General features: G+C 37.7%; 1 protein-coding gene across 6 annotated transcripts in view; it reads right to left on the reverse strand.

Annotated features, from left to right (window-relative positions):
• ARMC3 (armadillo repeat containing 3) overlaps nucleotides 1-19,503 on the reverse strand; it is a 62,275-nt gene that overhangs the window by 14,657 nt on the left and 28,115 nt on the right. For all 6 annotated transcript variants that reach the window (XM_035319359.1, XM_035319363.1, XM_035319360.1 and 3 more), the window contains 4 exons: nucleotides 15,858-16,010; nucleotides 15,628-15,733; nucleotides 1,929-2,178; nucleotides 770-906 (listed from right to left, as the gene is read on the reverse strand). In XM_035319359.1, the coding sequence (XP_035175250.1) occupies nucleotides 770-906; nucleotides 1,929-2,178; nucleotides 15,628-15,733; nucleotides 15,858-16,010 (646 nt within the window). The remainder of the gene's footprint in view (nucleotides 1-769; nucleotides 907-1,928; nucleotides 2,179-15,627; nucleotides 15,734-15,857; nucleotides 16,011-19,503) is intronic.

Below are 19,503 nucleotides of genomic sequence, written 5' to 3' on the forward strand. Positions count from 1 at the left end.
AAACAGGTTACCTCGGGAAGTTGTGAAACCCCTTCACAATTGGTATGTGCATCACACTGAACAAGCAAAAATATGTCAGTGCACCTGACAGAGAGCATCCCCTTTGAGGTCCGCTCCAGACCTACATTTTTAAGGTGAATGCAGAATTCCGTGACAGATGGGTTGCAAGGATCTGTGCAGTAACCAGAGGAGTGTCCAGCAGAGGGAGCAGGGCAATTACATATGTTTTACTCTAACAATAAAAGAGTCACCCCGTATAAGAGACCTGTGACATAATTCTTACAGCTAAAACAGCTTTTCTAATCGAGATGTTAATATATGGAACTTGGAGTTTCTAAGAAGGAATATAACAAATTCTCTTTTACATGACAGTTCAGCAAGCCAGGAGCTAACCAGACATAAACAATTTGCTGTGCGTTGAACTTAGCCTGAAACCTTAATTTCAATTTCATATATATGAGGCTCTTGTAATCCCTAACTTTGATGGATATAAGCACATCTTTGATATAAAGCCTAACTCAGTCACAGGACCAATAAACATTTTTGTAATTCCAGACAGTTCTTTCCTCAGACTTGCATCTTTTCTTAAGATTTCTGTTACTTTAAATCAGTGCCATTTCAACTGTAACATCGGTAGTACAAAAGTAGTTTCTGCTTACCAAAAAGCATAGTTTAACTTTGTCGTTCTGCTACAAATACATAAAGATCAACTTTATAGAGTTCTCTTGTTAAAATCTTCCCTCTGCCCCTTGATACTATTTCTACTCACCCTAGCCTGCACAGTTCGACAGCGGTGAGTTCATCACTTGCACAGACCGTAACAGCCCAACAGGCATTTCTTCTGACTTCTTCGTTTTTGGAATGCAGCAGTTCAACAAGTGGTCCCAGTCCACCTGCATTTCTTAACTATAAAAACATGAAGACATTGCTGCTGACACAACTCACCTATTTAATCCCAGCAAGAACAGCCTATGAAATTCTCCATCCAAGCACTCAAGCCTTGTGCACAAGCAAAGTTGGGCTGACAGAAACACATTTATGGAGATTCTCTGCTTCTGTGAACTTTGTGCAGGTTGGAGCTGAAGAGAGCTTCAGAGTGGTTCAAGACACACATCTCTTCTGGGTCTGGTTTGCTTTTCAGTTTTTAGATTGAGGTGTAGAAACTGAAAAGACAGTGCAACCCAAGACTGCCATGGAGAGTTATCCAGCTCTTTTCTGCATTCTGCTGCCTCCTAGCAACTAATTTACATCACAAAATATTTGAATTTGTATTGTATTGTATGCATGACAATCTTATTAACATCCTATTCTCTTGTGTGCTACAGTATCTTTCCTATACATGCTGGAGGAAATATTGCTCATTTGGATTTCTGAAGAGAAAAACATTTTAAGAACAGTGAAAGAGGTAGATTGATTATCTATGCCCCTTATTCATGTCCTAATTAACAGCTTTGACCCTTGAGAAATCTCTAGCTTATGATCTATGAATGCACACAGCACCATCCTTATTTATGAAAAGAAGATAATATGACCATTGATAAACAGTGAAAAGTTCAACTTGCTGGACGTTACTGATCAAGGGATTAATTATATTTTGAATCTTGTTTGTATTACATTTACTCCACACGCATCCAGTATCTCATAAATCAAAGTCAGGCATTGCCACTTGGGCCTTGAAAGCAGACAGCAATAAAACACTGAGGGAGAGTAAAGAGAACTTCTCATATTCAAAATACAGCCTTCAGTTGCTGCTGAAAGAGTTGCAGAAAGAAACCTTCATGTTTAATGCTTGTAAACATAGATTAAGATATGACTGAAGCTCCACTGGAAGCTGTATGGCATGAATTTGTGCAAGCTTGGTAAGTATGACACAAACCTCAGGATTCAGAACTGTTATAAACAACCAAGGCCTTGAAGAGGAGTTTTACCTCAGCTCTGGCATCAGCATCACAACCCAAGGCAGCCACGGCGAGTGCTGCTCTGCTTTGCACTTGGCTGCTGGTCGAGCGCAGTGGCTCCGTGAGCGCACTCACGGCCCCGTGGCTCTGAGCACTTAGGCGTAAGGGTTCTTGCGTGGCCATGTTTGTCAGCACTGCAGCAGCATTAGCAACGGCTCCATCCCTCTGGGCATTCAGGGTTTTTACTAGTGGCTCAATTCCTTCAGCCTCAGCAACAGCACTAGTAAAAGAAAGAAAAAAAAATCTTGGTTGTTTTAGGACCGTTTTTTTCCTCTTATTGTGTTATGTGTACCAACTAAATTAGCCTTACGTTTCAAGAAGAAATTAAATTTTGCTTACCTGCAATAAATTGAAAGAGTGATGTTTATATCTAAATTACAATCTGAAATTGAAACTAAAAACTGAATTGCAAAAGCCCTCCTTCTGATGCCTTCCCTAGATCTGACCCACGGTGTGAAGCTCAAGAGGCACAACCTAGGCAGGCAAACCAAGTCACACATTTATGGATTCTTTCTGAGGTTTTGAATAAAGGAAATAAAACTTGCATCTTTTCAAAGATGCTGAAATTCTCTATCTTTAGTTCCAGCCAAATGCCTCTCCAGAGTCTTATCAGCCTTCCTTATAATAATTCTAGCACGTTTTCTAATGAGGATTTTAGTGCACAGAGTATCACATTGCTGTTCTTTTTGCTGTCTCCTTAAATTTCCATGGTAGGATACGTGGGCGGCATAAACACAGCACAGCAAGCTTCTGCCACTCTACTGAGTAAGTCTACGTGGTGCAGTTCAGTGCAATGTAGAAATTACTGAGCTGGCTTTATACAAGCTGATTTAGACAGGAGTACAGCAGACACATTAGCACCAAGCTTGGGGCTGGCTATGACTGTGGTTCCACACCACCACGAGACCCAACTGAAATATTCCCTCTGCCCCCAGCTGACCATAGCGGCCCGTGGCTGAAGGCTGCTGACGCAGCCGGGTTTTAAGCAGCAAATAAAACGGGGGGAAGAGCGTTGGGATTTTTGTAAGGACCCCTTTGTAGAGCTAGGTTAGAGAACAGCCAGGTTGAAGCAGCAGTAGTGAGGAAGTGGTACCTTTAGGCAGGGGGCAGCAGAAATTGCAGGCAGCTGCACTACTGGGAGACACATTTGGAGGGCTTAAATGTGATGTGCTGAACTAATAGTCATGCGTGGCTACAGCTCAGTCCCAACAGAGGGAACTAGCCTATAAGTACTTCATCTTTACACTGCTATTCTGCTTCTGGCAGTCACCTCAACGGTGCCTTTTTTTTTTTAAAAAAAATCAACTTCATGTTTAATACCTGGGATAAAGAATATATTTGAAAGCAGCTGGTGACATGGCTTATAATGACAGTAAATTTTTGACTACAGCTGATGAAGACCCTGAAGAGAGAACGTGGATTTGGCTGAGGGGAAACTACCATGCGCTGACAAATCTGCATCTCCCATGCTGAACAGGCACACGCTCCTGTTACCACCTCATTACGTATTCCTTGGATTCCTTGCCATAGGCAAAGGAGACTACTGATAAAAATAGAGTTTACTTTCTTCAAACACTGTGAGATATTCCATAACTTCAGACTCTTGTTAACCTTCTTGCCAAGGCTTTGCTTTCTGCTAAAGAACAGGCACTTATTTCTTTGTATCATCTTACATCTGTATCATCTTACGTTCATTTCAGGGGTGTTTTTTTCCAAAATCACTATAAACCAGCATGCTGTAAAAGTTGAATTGTCTTCCTTCTGGGTTTGTATATAAAATTTGATCAAATGATTTGAGGCATATGTCAAATTTACTGTCTGCTCTTCGTAATTTTACATTGGGCTCATCTGTTTGTTAAACAAAAGTTGGCAATATTGTTAGCAAAGGAAATGCACAGATGGCAATTTGAATTTTCCTTGCAACTGCTTTTTTTTATACCACCTCTTTAGTTCATTTCTTCTATATCAAAAACTTGACAAACTCTCCCACCTCTATACAAGCATATCTGAGCACCTGAAGCACAGAAGAGCACGCAGTCTTTGTAAGCTTTGCTAACTTCCTGGCAACACATTAAGAGGAGAAATCTGGATGTGAAAGATCGTACTTTTACTGGAACAGCTTCTTACCAAAAATCTAATTAATCTTCCAGTAAATTTTACAGTTACAAAGTAAACACAAGCTTAAAAGTATTGCATAAGCAAGAAACAGTTACACTATCAAAGACCATCGAGGCATTGATAAAACAAAAACACCTCAGGGATCCTGATGGTCACTCACTTCTGCAAAGGAGATACAAAGCAGAATACACGGCAAGCCCTGCCATATAATCGCATTACATGGCAACATAATGCAGATCTTACTGTGAACTGATCTTAGGGTAAGTATCTCCAAACCATGCTTGCAGAGAGGGGGGATGCACATACTCCTGCACAGACCTGGAATGAATCAGCAGAGATCAGCAGGGTTTGTTGGGCTGGTCTCTGAGCCTTGGCTACAAGGTGGTGGCAGCTGCAGGCAGTGCTCGAGGATGTGTGTAAGGAAGGCTGTCAGGCAAGTGGCAGTCCCCAGTTTGGAAAAATGTGCAAAAAGCAGCAATCCAGGGACTGACAGTGTGTAGGGTTATTAGCCTGGGTGCAGTGGAAAGCTATATGGCCAGTCTGGTGTTGGCTAACTAATCCTCCTGGAGCACCAGTAACTTTAATGCAAGCACTTCAGGACCTGGTCAGAAGTGAATCCCATGTTTTCAGATGCACTCTGCACTCCTCAGAGCATTCATAGGTAGCTGGATTGCCGCTTTTTGAGTGTCCTCCCTCTCATTCCCTAATTGACCTGATAAGAAGTGCTGAAAATATACATTATTTTACTTAGGTAAGGCCACAGCATTTCTAGTTTTTCCTGTTATTACATATTGTCTTTTCTTCCCCCAGAATATTTTATCCAGATATCCAGCTCCTGTACTTCTGTAGCTCTATCCAGGCGGCTTTACATGAAGAAATCCTGTACATGATTGCATCTAAGGATCAGCTCTACAGCACATGGACCACAGGTTTTCAGGAAAACATCACATTTAGAGAATGTGTATCAATGACATGATGTATGCACCAGCAAAGTGAGGGAAAGACTCACCATACATGCACACAGCCACGCACAGTAAGGTATATCCATAAGCTATCATATTTATAGCATTGCACAGTATGCACACACATACCTTATCCAGAAAACAAGCAAACAGTTTTTCCTGTACAGTGGATGCACAGAAATTGCAGTACTTCCAGGATGCGTGGGACAGAGGCGCTACTCATGAACTGCAGCCTTACATGTCACAGGTGTAAGACACCCAGCACTCCTCCAAAGGCTCAACCTACTATTCCTGCACTACACCCAAGAGCACGTGGATTCTCCCACAGGAAATCCTACTAAGCACTCGGTGCCTATCACACTGCTTCCAGGATGTCACCCAGAACGGGGCCGTGCAGCCGATCACATTAGAAGCAGATTTACTACAATCTGCATAAAGCCCGCGAGTACACAGGTACTTAACAAAAGAGCAAGGTGCCAGCCCCTTGCGCGTTCGGAGCTGACCTCAGCGAGGTACAGAGCACAGCCAATTTTCTCAAGTGCCACTCAACTTCAGAAAGATTGAGAAGCACTGCTTCCGAAGATCATACATATTTATTTCAATCCTGCACTCTACCTCCGCGCAGATTCATTCTGAATCACAGCTTCGTGGCTGTAGTTTAATCAAGTAGCACAATGGATCACACGGCAACAAGAATTCCTGTTAGAAGTGACAACAGCAGGTAAAAAGATGGGAAAGTAACCAATACCTTTAGGGATGTGATTTAAAGAGAGGCTGGAACACCTGAGGGAAACACTGTGTCACCGCCACCCATGGCCATGGAACTCCAGCTGCTAAAGAGACAGCAGTGCCTGACCTCCAAAGGGAACCGAACAAATTAACATAAGTAAGTTTTTAAGGTGCTGAAACACTACAACATTAAGACCAAAGCATGGAGGTCCTTGTTCCCTTCCATCTTGGGCAGTTATGCACTGTGTAGATTTTTTTTAATTAGAAGGAAAGAAAAGTCAAAGAAGCTTCTACCAGCACTGGCTTTGCCGAACATAGGCAGGGGTAGCCTCTCCCTGCCCGCAGAACACATTCCTTCTGCTTCAGACAGATCCTGCTGGCACGGTGCACTTCATCAGTGCTACTGATACAGGACTACATCTTCAAAGGAAGAAGTGAGCAGTGGTTCAGCTTGAAAAAAATAAATGTACTATTTCCATTATATAGAAAGTATTCTACTACAGCAATAGAATTCTTTCTGATGTGAAAAAGTAAATTATATAAATCCTCAGTTGGTTGTTTTTTTTTTCTTCATGTGATATAGAGACCCAAAATACATCACATTTCCTAGTCATGGAGAGAAGAGATGATGGAAAAGAAAAGAAGACAGTGACAAGAGAAAAAAATAATGTGGCTTTTGCAATATCACTTTCTTTGAAAAGTGGAAGCTGACTATCTAAATCACAAACAAGAAACCCAGACAAGATAGGTCTAAGGTTAAATTAAAGTCAAAATAATTTGAATGTTATGATACAGAAATGCATGGTTATGATCATTAGGGTGCCTAACCTAACAGGGTTAGGAATTTACCTGAACCAGGGTGTACAGTACAATTCTGATTACATTTGGATTGTTTCAAATGACTACTTACAAGAATAGATAAAATAGTTTTCTCAAATGTCATTGGAAAGGCAAACATTATATACTCAGATACTAAAAATTTAACTTAAATGATTATTTTTAATATACATCATACCATAAGTTATTAAGATATTTACTTGGAAATTCTCTAAAAGATCTCTCATGACTCAAGGAATAAAAACTGAGAGTTTGAGAAAAATAAGTGTTTTGTTCGCTGTTTTTATTGCAAAATTAAATTCAAAGTAGACAATAATATTGTTACCAAAAGTTTCACAATACAAACTGTTTTTAAACAGTTAAGCTGTTTAAGCTATAGATGCATATTAATTTAATGTAACTGAATATTTCATTGTTTTAATTGTCTGGGGTGCAATAGGAAAGCTCAGGCATTGTGTAAACAACCAGTAAAAATCAGACTAAAGCTCCAGATTTTTTTGAGGACAGCAAGCTCTCTGGGGGAAGAACCACCTCTTTGTTAGCATCACATCAAGCCTAATAGCTCTGCTCCCCGATTAAGCCTCCCAGCCACGGCAAGAAAGGTAACGGATTATTGACTTCCTCAGTGCACAGGGACGGGTCCAGCAGCTTTTCTTCCTGAAGCGAAGGTTCAGCATAATGGAGAACGCATAACGTTCAAAGAACCGACGGAAACCACCGAGACCGCCCCCCAGACCCCAAAGTAGGCAACCTCACATGGAGCAGAGACAGAGGGGAAGAGCTGTGGTGCAGTGTCACATCACTGTTTGCTCTGGGTTGTGCTTAATTCACACTTGTGAGATTGACAAGTCATAAAAACGATAAAGAAAGTGTTAATTTCTGCTCCTTCTACCACTACTGAACATAAATTGGTTTGTACTAAATTTTATTTTTGATTCTGTTCTATTCCTTTCCCCCCGTTCTTGACTGAAGAAGGATTTAATAGAATTTTTGCTTAGAAAAAAAAATATATTTTTCCTCCTCACAAAAGCCATTGGACTCCTTATGGACTTCATTTTCCAAATACATTTGCAACTGCATGTTTAATTTCTGTGCAAAATTACTGTGATTGTGTGTGAGGTGCTTAGCTAGCCATTTATGCATGTGCATATCTCATTTTCATACATAATTGCATGTAAATTATGCAAAAGAATTATGCATCTAATTACACACACATTTTTTTAAATCAACTCTCTGTTAAATCGCATGACTTCTTTTTCACACAAGACATTTTTGATCCAGCTCTATTACATAATTTCTGACTGTAAGGCAACTTCAGAGGCTGAAAAAGAACATCACAACCAGAAGTTGAAAAAAACTCAAGAAATACATTCCTTTTTGTTCCTTAAACGTATTAGTTTGTTAATTCTTTATTTACCTTCTTATGCCATCTGAATAATCAGTAAATGTCTTCTGCATTTACCAAAAATTTCACTTTGCAATTTAGGTATTTTCAAAAGCAATTGGCTTTTATATAGTCACTCTTATTTTATTTAATGACTATCATTACTTCTGCTTTCTTCACTCTTCAAGGGAAACTAATGTCATCATGTTTATTCCAAGTAACAGAATCTAGCACATGGGAATCTTATCTACAATTTGGGGACCCCTTGTACTGCAATAAAAATATTGATTATATCAGCAAACAATACTCATTTTTCATTTCGGGAACAGAGCCCTCCATTCCTATTTTTTAATGGCAAGTACCTTGTTAAAATATCAACAAACCTAAAACTCAATAAACCTCGTGGTCTGGAAGCAATCAAACCTTAAACTGTCTGGGTTAGCAGAGGCCGTGATATCTGACTCTCACTGAGAGAGACACTGATATTTTCTAAAGTCCGTCGTTGAATTCAGCTGACAGAGTTACGAAGATCTCACTTCCAGAACTCCAGTATACCTAATTTGGATTTGAAATATTACAGGGGCACTGGTAATGAACTATCTGTTCATGGTATCTGAGCCTTGCAATTATAATATTATTTGCAGTCTTTATAAGGAGGTCCCGACACTTCGGCTATTAGAAGAAAGGCTTGAATTCAGAAAAATCAAGCCTTTTCGTCCCTCAAAATCCCACATAGCTTTAGCCAGGATAATCTAATGAAAAAGATATACTATGCCCCCTCTTTTTTTTTTTTTTTAATTCAAAAGGCAGTGCATGCAAAAATCAATAACTCAGCACAAATGTTGAGAGTCTGTAATCCACATTGTCAAAAAAGCAAAACAACAGAGAACATTTAGGAGCTGCCGGAGCAGCTTTATGGAGGTGTAATGAAAGGAGAGGAAGAGCCAGAGCAGGGTCCCCACAACTCATCTGAACACAGGAACCGAGCCACCAGTGGCTCCTCTCCATCTTTGGAAGCAGCAGATGAGGAGGACAACAAAGCAGTGCCAAGTCAGTCTCCACAAATAGTACTCGGTCTGTGAAACTTGAGCCCATCTTTCACTTCTGGATAAGTCTTTTTTGGACAACTGCTAACTTATCTCAAATGGCAGCAATCTGTTTTGCCCTGCTAAAGGTTCAAGCAGGATGATTCAAAGTGGAGAAACTATTACACCATCTTCTTATCTCTTAAAATTTTTAATCTCTAAAAAACTACATGTACACTACTACATTAAGATAACTTTCTACGCTGCATGTCTAAAGGTTTAAAGTCACTTGGAAAGCTTAATTTAATTTCCTTGTGTGTATGATGGTCTCTAATTAGATAACATGCCACAGTCAGTGCACAGGTTAAATTCACGGCAGCACAGAAGTCTGCATGATCAGACCTGCTACCTCCTTGACTGATCCTCGATTCTATGATTTCACACTAGACTAAAATAAGTTAAAAGATATACTTTAATAATTCGTATTTAATTCAATTTGTAATATACAAACAGCTACAAAGAAAATGTGTATGCAAAACCATCAATAGACTTACCAGAAATGTACTCAAATGTAAGACAACCCTTGTCACCTTTAATTCATAAAACGCATAATTCATCTCAGTGCGTACCACTGAATGTCATCATAGGGATACACACTCAAGAGAAATCAGTGTACTTGCACCACATAATAAAATGTAGGCGGTTTTTTTTGTTGTTGTTTTGTTTTGTTTTGTTTTGTTTTGTTTTCCCTAGGCTTAGGAGGGATCCAGTCTCATCTGATCCCACAGAATTCTACCCTGTGAAGTTACAGGTGAAAACACACATGCTCTGAAGGAAACTCCAAACTTCCACAGCTAAGACAAAATGGATCATATTGCAAGGCTTTGAGGGCAGGAGAGTATAAACAGCCCCAAAGATTTTGTTCTATTCCACAAGGAAGAACTTCTATTTAGTTACTGCAATTTAGAAATATTCTATTTTCTATCTGAAACCAATACGTCATAAGCCTCAGGATGCTGTGCCATGAGATTTGTGTTAGAGATTTGTGTTAGACCAATGCTCCACATTGGTCTCTGTTTTCAATATAACCCCTGATAGCAACACAGTTAAAAATAAAACAACCAGGAAAATACATAACTGTATTATCATCATCATAATCATCATCATCATTTTGTGAAAGAAGAGCTGTACCAGGAACAAAATACAGTCTTCAGAGAAATGTTACCGTATACCCACACCTTCACAAATCTAGGAGAGAACAGCAGCTGGCTGAGTGAAACACCTGTCAGCGGGGGATGATTTAGGGTACTATCCACAAGTTGTGCATCAGTCATCTGATGCGATGTTAAAGTCATGGTGTGAATGCATTTCTGCATGACATCGCAGCATTAGGCATTGATTCTGCTTCTATGCTAAGGGAGAAATCTACCATAAAACACTTGCAGTTTTCAATCAAGTCAATATGTAACTTGTAAGGAGAAGCTTGTGAGATGGGTAATGACCATGCTGTCTTTTCTGTTTAGAAAGTACCTATCACACTACGGGTATAAGTATATATATATCCGTATATATACCTATCACACTACGGTAAGAGAAAGTCAAACCAAGAATCTATTCATGACATGAGTTATCTGGATGTATTTGCACAGGGCTCTGCAGAACGGGTGCTAATGTAAAAATAACAATACAAACCACAAAACCCAACAAAATCCCTTTTCATTGCAGAATAGTAGCTCAAAAATGCAATACTGTCACTAGGGGTCAGTATTAAAACATATTACCTTTATTCAATACAGTTAGAGGAAATCCATTGTTGATTTCCTCCTTCAGGAACACAAACTTATGTTGAACCATAAAAAAGACAAAACCTCTATTATGGATTATTGCCTATTTCTGTTTTTAAATCTAACACTCACATGCTAAAAATTTCATATATTCTCATAAATTAACACATTCATGAAATACTGACTCTTCAATTTTCCAACATTTATATGAATTAGGTTCCAATGACAGTCTTGAAAAAGAAAATTGATAATTAAGTTTTCCGTTTTCTAATAGGCAAGATTACTACCTAATGATATTACTACTTAATGGTAATAATAATTACTTTTTAATGATATAAACAACATCTGAAATGTAAGGAAACTGGACAGTCTTTAAATTTAGTCCTTGACAGCCAGACCCTTCTCTAAAATAATAAAAAATTTCTTATGGATAATGAAAATCTCCCTTTAAGAAGGTGAGAGACTCACACTACAGATGAGCCCTATCCACTCATAAGCGACTAAGGATGTATTTTGGGTCGTTAAATCAGGATCTGAATTTCAGTTTGGAATAGATGCAAAACCCACTTAAGTCAAGGGAGAAACTCATTTTCTACTCACTGGGCACTGCCCCTAAGCAATGAGTTCCCAACCTATGTTCCTGTTCCAAGCCTACTCCAAACCTTGGAAATCTTCATACACCTCACAAAGAACACATTCAGATGCTGTAATAATGCCTATAAATACCTATATGGATGTAATTTTCCTGCTGTAAACAGGTCCAGAGATTCCTCTGAAGAATTCAAGAATTAGAAAATTAAGTAACATCAACCTTGCTGGCTTTGCAATTTTTGGGATGATATTTTATTATCTTGAGTCCAGATAGGATTCTTAGAAATATGTAACATGACACTAATTATAAACCCCAGGAGAAATATTCTGCCAGATCGTCAGGCTATTGGGTACCACAATTTCCTGCAGTACTGAGTACAGATGCACAAAATTCATCCCTTTCCTTCTTCCCCCAGACCAAACTAGCTGAATGCTATCGATTTTGCACTTAAAATAAGCAATTTAAGACAAATATTATTGAGGCTGATAATTAATTTTCATGTTCATTATAAAGCTGGAAATTTTCATATGTTTTTCTTTAGTCGTAACTCTAGTAGATTCCCACAATTCAGACACTGCCAGAGTTATGAAGCCAGCTACTAGAAATGGCATTTGTGCTAAGACAATACCAAAGAAAATGGTTGGCCAAATTAACTAATGCCTAACTAGTATATTTGAGATCTTATTTCTGTGTGTTACTTCTAACCAATACCATATTTATATTTAACAGGGTTAGATTACCCCAAATACATGATGAGCAAAAATAATTGGTTATACTTTAATCAGGAAAATATTGGCAGAGGAAAAAGTAAAACGTTTGTTCTGTAGCTCGTTGTATAATAGAGAACAACTTGTTTTTCTGTCCAATAGATGGCACTGCTGTTTCTTTATTTGTTTTTAATTCTTCAATTTGTGCATAATGCACATTACTGGAGTGACTGTGCCTACATTTCCTGATGCCTGGACACATCAAAAATGGACAGATTTCATAGACTATAAAATGGCATTCAGCCATCCAAATAACTGTATACAGTTTTCAACAATGCAAGTTAGTGTTCTGGATTTAAAAAATGTAAAGTGGATGCAAATACCTAGCTGAATATAATTCTTTTCTTCCCAGAAGCAGGCAAACAGAAACAAATTCTGGCACATATCTGAAGGATGGCCTCGGAGCTATGCGCATAGTAACATCCCCAAACCACTTCTTTACCATATGTTAGACTAAGTACGTGGGATTCTAAACTGCAGGATTCTAAACTGTGGGATTCTAAACTTCACAATTTTATTTTTATTTACTCAAATATTTTCAGGTTAACACTTTATTATCAGTATACAGAACGACTTCAGTTCTCTCATACTTTATGATCAAATTTGGATAAAAGCATCATCAGAGGGCATTTTACTACTGTATTTTTTTCTATGTGCTACTGAAGCACGACAACATCACGCAACAAAAGCGTAAATGATGGAATATTTTAAAAGTTATTTGCAGTAATTTTTATGTATTCTGGTGGAGATCATATTGAAAATCTACGTTTTCCAGTAAACCTGGAAACTCAAATTGTTAGTATTGGGTTCATGTTCTCTTCTGTTCTAGACCTTTGGTTAAAATACTGCAAGGGCTGGAGTCATTGATTCATTTATTTACTTTTGCCAAATAACAGTTGCTTGGGGACTGGTGTGAAATGACAAGCTGGTCTCTGTCCCGTACATTGTGAACAGGTGTTCTAATTACAAAACCTCCACCATATTTGACACCTTTATTAGCTGTCTCAGTTGAGAAACAAAGGATTGATTGGGCAAGGGTACAGAACTAGCCTTTCATTGCTGTGGGGAAGCACCTAGAGGTCAAGGTTAATATACATTAGTGGGGGGCAGTATTGCCCACTGCCTGTGCTGCTCTTGTGTTATTAATCAATGGAAGACTTTATCCTAATGAGCTGGTGTAGTGGGAGCCTTAATTACATGTTTCTTTTAACTTGTATTTTTTTCCATATTATACGAAAAGCAAGCAATGTTACTTGATCAAATATTCCTAAGAACAACAAATCTCTGGCAAAAATAGCAGTTCTGTCCCGTTTACATTCTTTAATACATACTGTGCACAATGAAAGGGCACGCTACTCGTCCTTCAATCAATATAACACATGCAAAAACAGGCACAAAATGAAATATGGCAGAACACACATATGAGTTCAACAAGATTGAATTTTGTGTTCTGGCTGGCTGATAAATAGAGAAAACATATTTACAGTAAATAGCTGTCCTCTCTACTATAGCCATTTTCTTGTTCTTGCCATATAAGGCCTTCCTCATACTACTAGCTTTATGATTTAATATTCTTGGAGGGTTTATAACAAGAATCTAATACATAGCCAATAAAAGGGCACTAGTCTCATTAGTCCCATTTGGGACCAGAATATTGTCAACATAATTACACAGCAAGGTCACATCATTACAAAAGTATATCAGCATCTTCATTATATATACACTTGTTTTCAGTGGTTTACAAGGCATACACACAAAATACTCCAGAATGAAATATGATTATGGTAACTCAATCTGGGATTAATTTTTTCCAAACTATTTTTTTTCTTAATTACACAAATGTAGAATACATATGGGCCAGATAGTCAGTCAGTGGGCTGGAACTATACCAATTTGTATCAGCCGAGGGTCCAATTCTATATATTCATTTGTAGATCCTAGTCACACTTGGAGCCATCTATGACTTATTAATGGTTTTGATTTAGAAATGAAGCTTTGAAGTAATTATATAGTCACATGGCATTCATCCAGTATACATATTTAATGTAAATTATTGCTTCCTGATTTTCACAGAAGACCTGTGATTAGATTATCTTGTGCTTCCATATTGTAGTTGGAGCTGGATTGCAAAGACAGAGAAGAATATGCAAGCCACCTTTACAATTTCCTGACTCTGTCTAGCAAGAAACAAATACGGCCTCCATTATAATTTGGAGGAACAGAGGCAGCTATTCCCCTGCCTGAGGTCTCAGAGAATTGTTCTAGTAGTTGAGCTAAACAATGTCCTGACTATCTCCTTGGCAAAAGAAACTGAATGAGTTGGCATAAGCTGCTATACCAACTCAAAACTCTCCAGAGACTCCCTTTTCACAATGAGAAACCTCAAAGGGCTGTGCTACGAAAACCAGCTGTAGCGGGGCTGAGAGTCTGACCCCTGGACTCCAGTACTGTGCTCTTTTTATGTGTGTATGACTCCCACTGACACCAAATGGAGAGTCATGCACATGAGGAGAGCAGAAAATCAGACAAAAAAAATCTCCTATGCGAATCTGAGAACAGAGTATTATTCTCTTGTGTCAAATTATGGCTCCATCTGGTAACATTAAGTGAATACTGGTGACTATTAGAGCTGGATCAATAAATTGAAACAAATAATTTATTTGGTGAGTTATTTTACTTTTTCACTTCAAAGAATGCTTGTGAATGGATTACAACTTCCTTGAGTATATTCCAGGAAACTTTTAAGGAATTTTATTTTATGGTTTGTTAGTTACATGTGATTGCTCATATACGTCAGACTGCTCTGTTTCTTTTCCTTGAACAGAACTTTTAATAGAGTTGGGATAGCAGAACTCTCCAACTGACAGTAGAATTTAGTTGGTACAATTATTTTGTAGCTTACAGTCAGCTAACCAACCTTTGCTAATTATTCTGGATACTGAAGTTACATTTCTTTTCTTTTAGAGAATGCACTATGAGTATTCTCTATTACTTGGGAAACAAAAAGAGAAAGAAGGACGGTGCTGATATTTAGAATATCTGAGTGTCAAATGTCTCAAATCAGTCAAAAAAAAAAAGCTGCAGGAACCATCAAATTTTAAAGGATACCTTGCTGATTTTTAATTTTCAAAAAAATATATTAAAAAATCTCACATTGAATGTCTTAGATTATGAGGCATATTTTCCTCATATGTTCTCTTCAAAATATGATTTGTATCTCTGCTTTCATTACATCTGCTTCATACCTTTCCCCAGCAGAGCAAATGTTAGTGGAGATAGCATAACTCTTGTAACACTGATGAGAACCAACCTATTCCAGCTGACTCATAAGCACCAAAAAGAGCCTTATAGACACATTCAAACAGATCCTAGTATGATAAGGACAAGATGAGGCATTCACTAAAAATCAAAACATTACCACTTGTATTCAGATTTGTGTTTTAAATAATCATGTAATTATTGCAGACTCACCTGGAATTACTAGGACTGGCTGTTGTCAAATTAGCTAATGCTATGACTGCAGCTTCTTTTACCTCTTCATTGTTACTGCTTAGCAACTCTACCAGCTGGGGAATCCCTTTAAAACAAACAGTTGTACACATCAACTTTCAAATAAACCATGACAATCTGAAAAATTGTAGTATGTTCCTTACGAAAGGAAAAGCACAGACTGTCAGTTCATTCCTTGCCACCTTACTTACCCTGGAGTCCAAACGCACGTTTGCTAGATAAATTCTCACACATGGCAGAAATCGCTTGGGAAGCAGCAACTTTAACTCCATCGTTATCAATTTCCAAAAGCTTTATGAGACAGTTCTCAACCTCTTCCTCATTTAAGATTTTTCTATTTTCAGCTTTAAACAAAAAAGAACAAGAGCATTAATCTGCATCTGTTTTCCAAATCAGTGAAAGGACATAAATTTGATTTCATATACTTGTTTCTAATCTAACACTTGCTTTTGATACCATGGAAATGAAAACATTTTGCTAGGAGGCACCAGCAATTAAGAAATGTGCACAAAGGTCTTGATCCAAAGCCCATTAGACTTCAGTGAACTCTGAATCAAGCCCAAAAGATGCCTATTAAATACAGATTTAAACACACATAGCCCAACAGAATGCACTTTAAAACTTAAATTCACATAATGTTGACAGACGTGATGAAAAGAGGTTTTTCCATTTAGTAGATCATACTTACTCAGGACCATATTTACTCCAGCTTATGCTAACAAAGTTCAAATTTATAAAATTGAAGAACATACTAGTAAATGTATAACTGAATTTAGTGGAACACCAGTTAACATACTCTCATAGACAAAAAAGAACAAAGAAAAAAAAAAGGCAGGGGGAGATAAAATTGAATTTTAAACTCTGTACAGCTTGCAGTCTTCATTAGAGCACACTGTGCAGGCAATTTCAATTTCATATTTTTGCCTGGTCATGCAGGGTTCACTGATGACCAACTACATGCAGCAGCTAAGAAAAGCCACAGATGTTCCCCTACATAAGTAACAACAGAGAGTCTCTGCAAAGTACCTACAGGAGTCGGACAAGTATGCTAACAACCTCACTTATCCCAACATGGATTAGATCACAAGTCTGGAGGACACGATCAAACTCTCCTCTCCCAGTGTGCACGTATTTGTTAGAAACTGCTCTAAGTCAAACGTTCTTAGCCAGAAAGACACTGCACAGCATATAAACTGTGCAGTTAAGAGTCAAGCAATAAGAATTTAACTATATGCATAATATTAAGTGGATTAATTAAATGTTTGAATTTATATCTACATGGTAAAACTTTCAAATGTATCAAAGAAATTCAGGAACCAAGAAGTCTGTAGGACTTTTGCACATTTGGAAAATTTACTAATACTTGCTAATGCTTTCATAGATCAATGCCTTATGTGGTCAGTTGTCTGATCAATTAAAAAAGAAAAAGAGAGAGAGAGAGAAAGAAATAAAAGAAAAACAGTGGTAGTATCCTTTAAAATAAAACTGAATCTATGGTGAATAGATGTAAAGAAATGTAAGTCCTCAAAGCCAAAGAAAAGAGAAGTTCATTGAAAACCTAGGTATGACCAAAAAAAAAAAAAAGACAAAAAGGCTCAATGCACACACATGAGAAGCTAGCTGTTTTGTCCTCACTTGCTCAGTTGAACTGCTTTTAGAATCATCTGAGATATATGATTGAAATCTGAACATAAAACACGCAGAAGATAAAACAGGGAGGATTTTAAGCATCAGCAGAACCTTGGCCACAACCTTGATGTGTATCAGCCAGGTCTCAAGAGAAGGCCTTAATTGGGATTACAGACCGTTTTGACAAGTAATCAGGTATGCCCCTGGCCTGTTGCTTGCCAAAGTAGTCCATAATCCCTAATAATGATCTCTAGAGGTTCTTCATGCCTCAGTAATTTGGTACTTATACAACAAGTTACTTAGTACTATACGGATTTTCTTAAAAGTTGTTCTTATTTTTAAAGACAGTCATGGTGATAGGTAAACATTGTTTATGCTGTCATTTTAAAGATAATTTATGCCTGTGTGAAGTCAGAATAATCATCATTATAATATTTTTTGAATGAGTAAAAATAGTGATTTAAAGTATCTTAAACAGAATGAAGAATTATTCAATAATGTGGAAAACCAGATTTTGAATCTACTGTAAGCAGTATGCACCTATATTTAGCTAGCTTACTTAACAGAAAATTATATAGAAAAATAACAGAAAATAATTAACAGAAAATTATTAACATTTTAAGATCCAGGTACCCATTACATTTAAGAGAGGGATATTTTCTGCTGGTCCTTTCTCTGTTTGTACAAGTTGTTCCCTTTGTTTTTTTACAATAGAAAAGAAAGAATGCAGAGTTGAAAAGCATCCTTTGTGTTAAAGCAATTCTCATGTTCAGTGCCAACACCATATTTACAGTGATGAATTTCTTGACCCCTAAGTCATTTGAATACATTGATTTAACACTAAGTAATATACTCAGGTTGGATAAAATACCCAACTAAAAGAGTCTGGAGTACTAACACTTCTGTCCAGTGTTTCATGAATTGGCCCATCACAAGCTACCCTTTGTTTTTGAGTGTGTGTTCCTGTTTTGCCTTTTTACCCTAAAATTGTGATCATCCATTCAGCTCATTGATGTCAGCTTATGGAATTTATACCAATTTCAAATGAAAAAATGTTATTGTTAAATAGTATCATAAACTTCCACTGATCCTGAGATAACCCAAGAAAATAAAAACTTGTAAAAAAGCAGATGTTAATCAAGTTACAGAGCATATTTAGTATGCTCTCTTTTGAAAATAGTTGCATTTTGATACATGTAAAGAACTCACAGAGCTTGAAACCAGAATTTTGGCAGAGTGAAGCCAAACTTGAGTGAGCATGACCATGACTTTCTCCATATACATTCCATTCCACAGCATTTTGCTGTTGCGGTGCATCTAGTATTGGCAGGGGAAAGTCAGGACCTCCTTAAACAACAGTCAGGATAATCCACTCACAGATATTCAAAAGTTGACAGCTTTAAATTATATTTTGCATTCTGAGGTGATTGCATTATTTGCTGTGCAAGGAAGGAATCACAAGAAAATTCAACACTAATAGAACTACTGATAGATTAATATATTAAATTCAAAATTATGTTACAGAACAAAACAGATTTCCAGTGTCAAAAGGATAATGATTACAGAAATTTGATCAATTTTTACTTACTTGAACAGAGAAGCATCCTGAAGATGCTATTTAAAATTGAATATAGTGTTTGTGCCACAGAAGGTATTCTGATATTGAGAATAGCTCTTAAGGGTTAAGCTTGTCTTATAACATAAAACAACAACAAAAAGTTACAGGAGTCCTTTCTAAAGGGCTCAGAGGGGCATAAAACAAAACTGGTTGTCATGATAACATCATGAAAAAAAAAGAAATCATTTCAAAAACAGACACTGCAGTATACCTACCTAACAGGATTAAAAAAGACATACATGTTCTATCATAGCAGAAGTAAAATACAACCATGATTATCAAATCTGAAGAATGTGGGCGACCTTAAGGCTATTGCAGATTTAATGAAAAGCCATATAAGAACTTCAAGCTGTGTTGTGTTATACTGGACTTGCATACAGTGAGGTATTGGGATAGTAAGCGCTAGAGCTGCAGTTTGGACAGATGTACTGGTCTGGCTGGGATGGAGTTAACTTTCCCTGCAGTAGCTTGTAGCTAGAACAGCACTGATACCACACCAGTGTTGTGTCTATTGCTGCGCAGCACTGGCACAGCATCGGGACTCCCTCCAAAACTCCAAAACTGTAGGCTGGGGGTGGGCAAGAGATGGA

The sequence above is a fragment of the Oxyura jamaicensis genome, chromosome 2 (genome assembly GCF_011077185.1).
Source record: "Oxyura jamaicensis isolate SHBP4307 breed ruddy duck chromosome 2, BPBGC_Ojam_1.0, whole genome shotgun sequence".
Taxonomy (NCBI): domain Eukaryota; kingdom Metazoa; phylum Chordata; class Aves; order Anseriformes; family Anatidae; genus Oxyura; species Oxyura jamaicensis.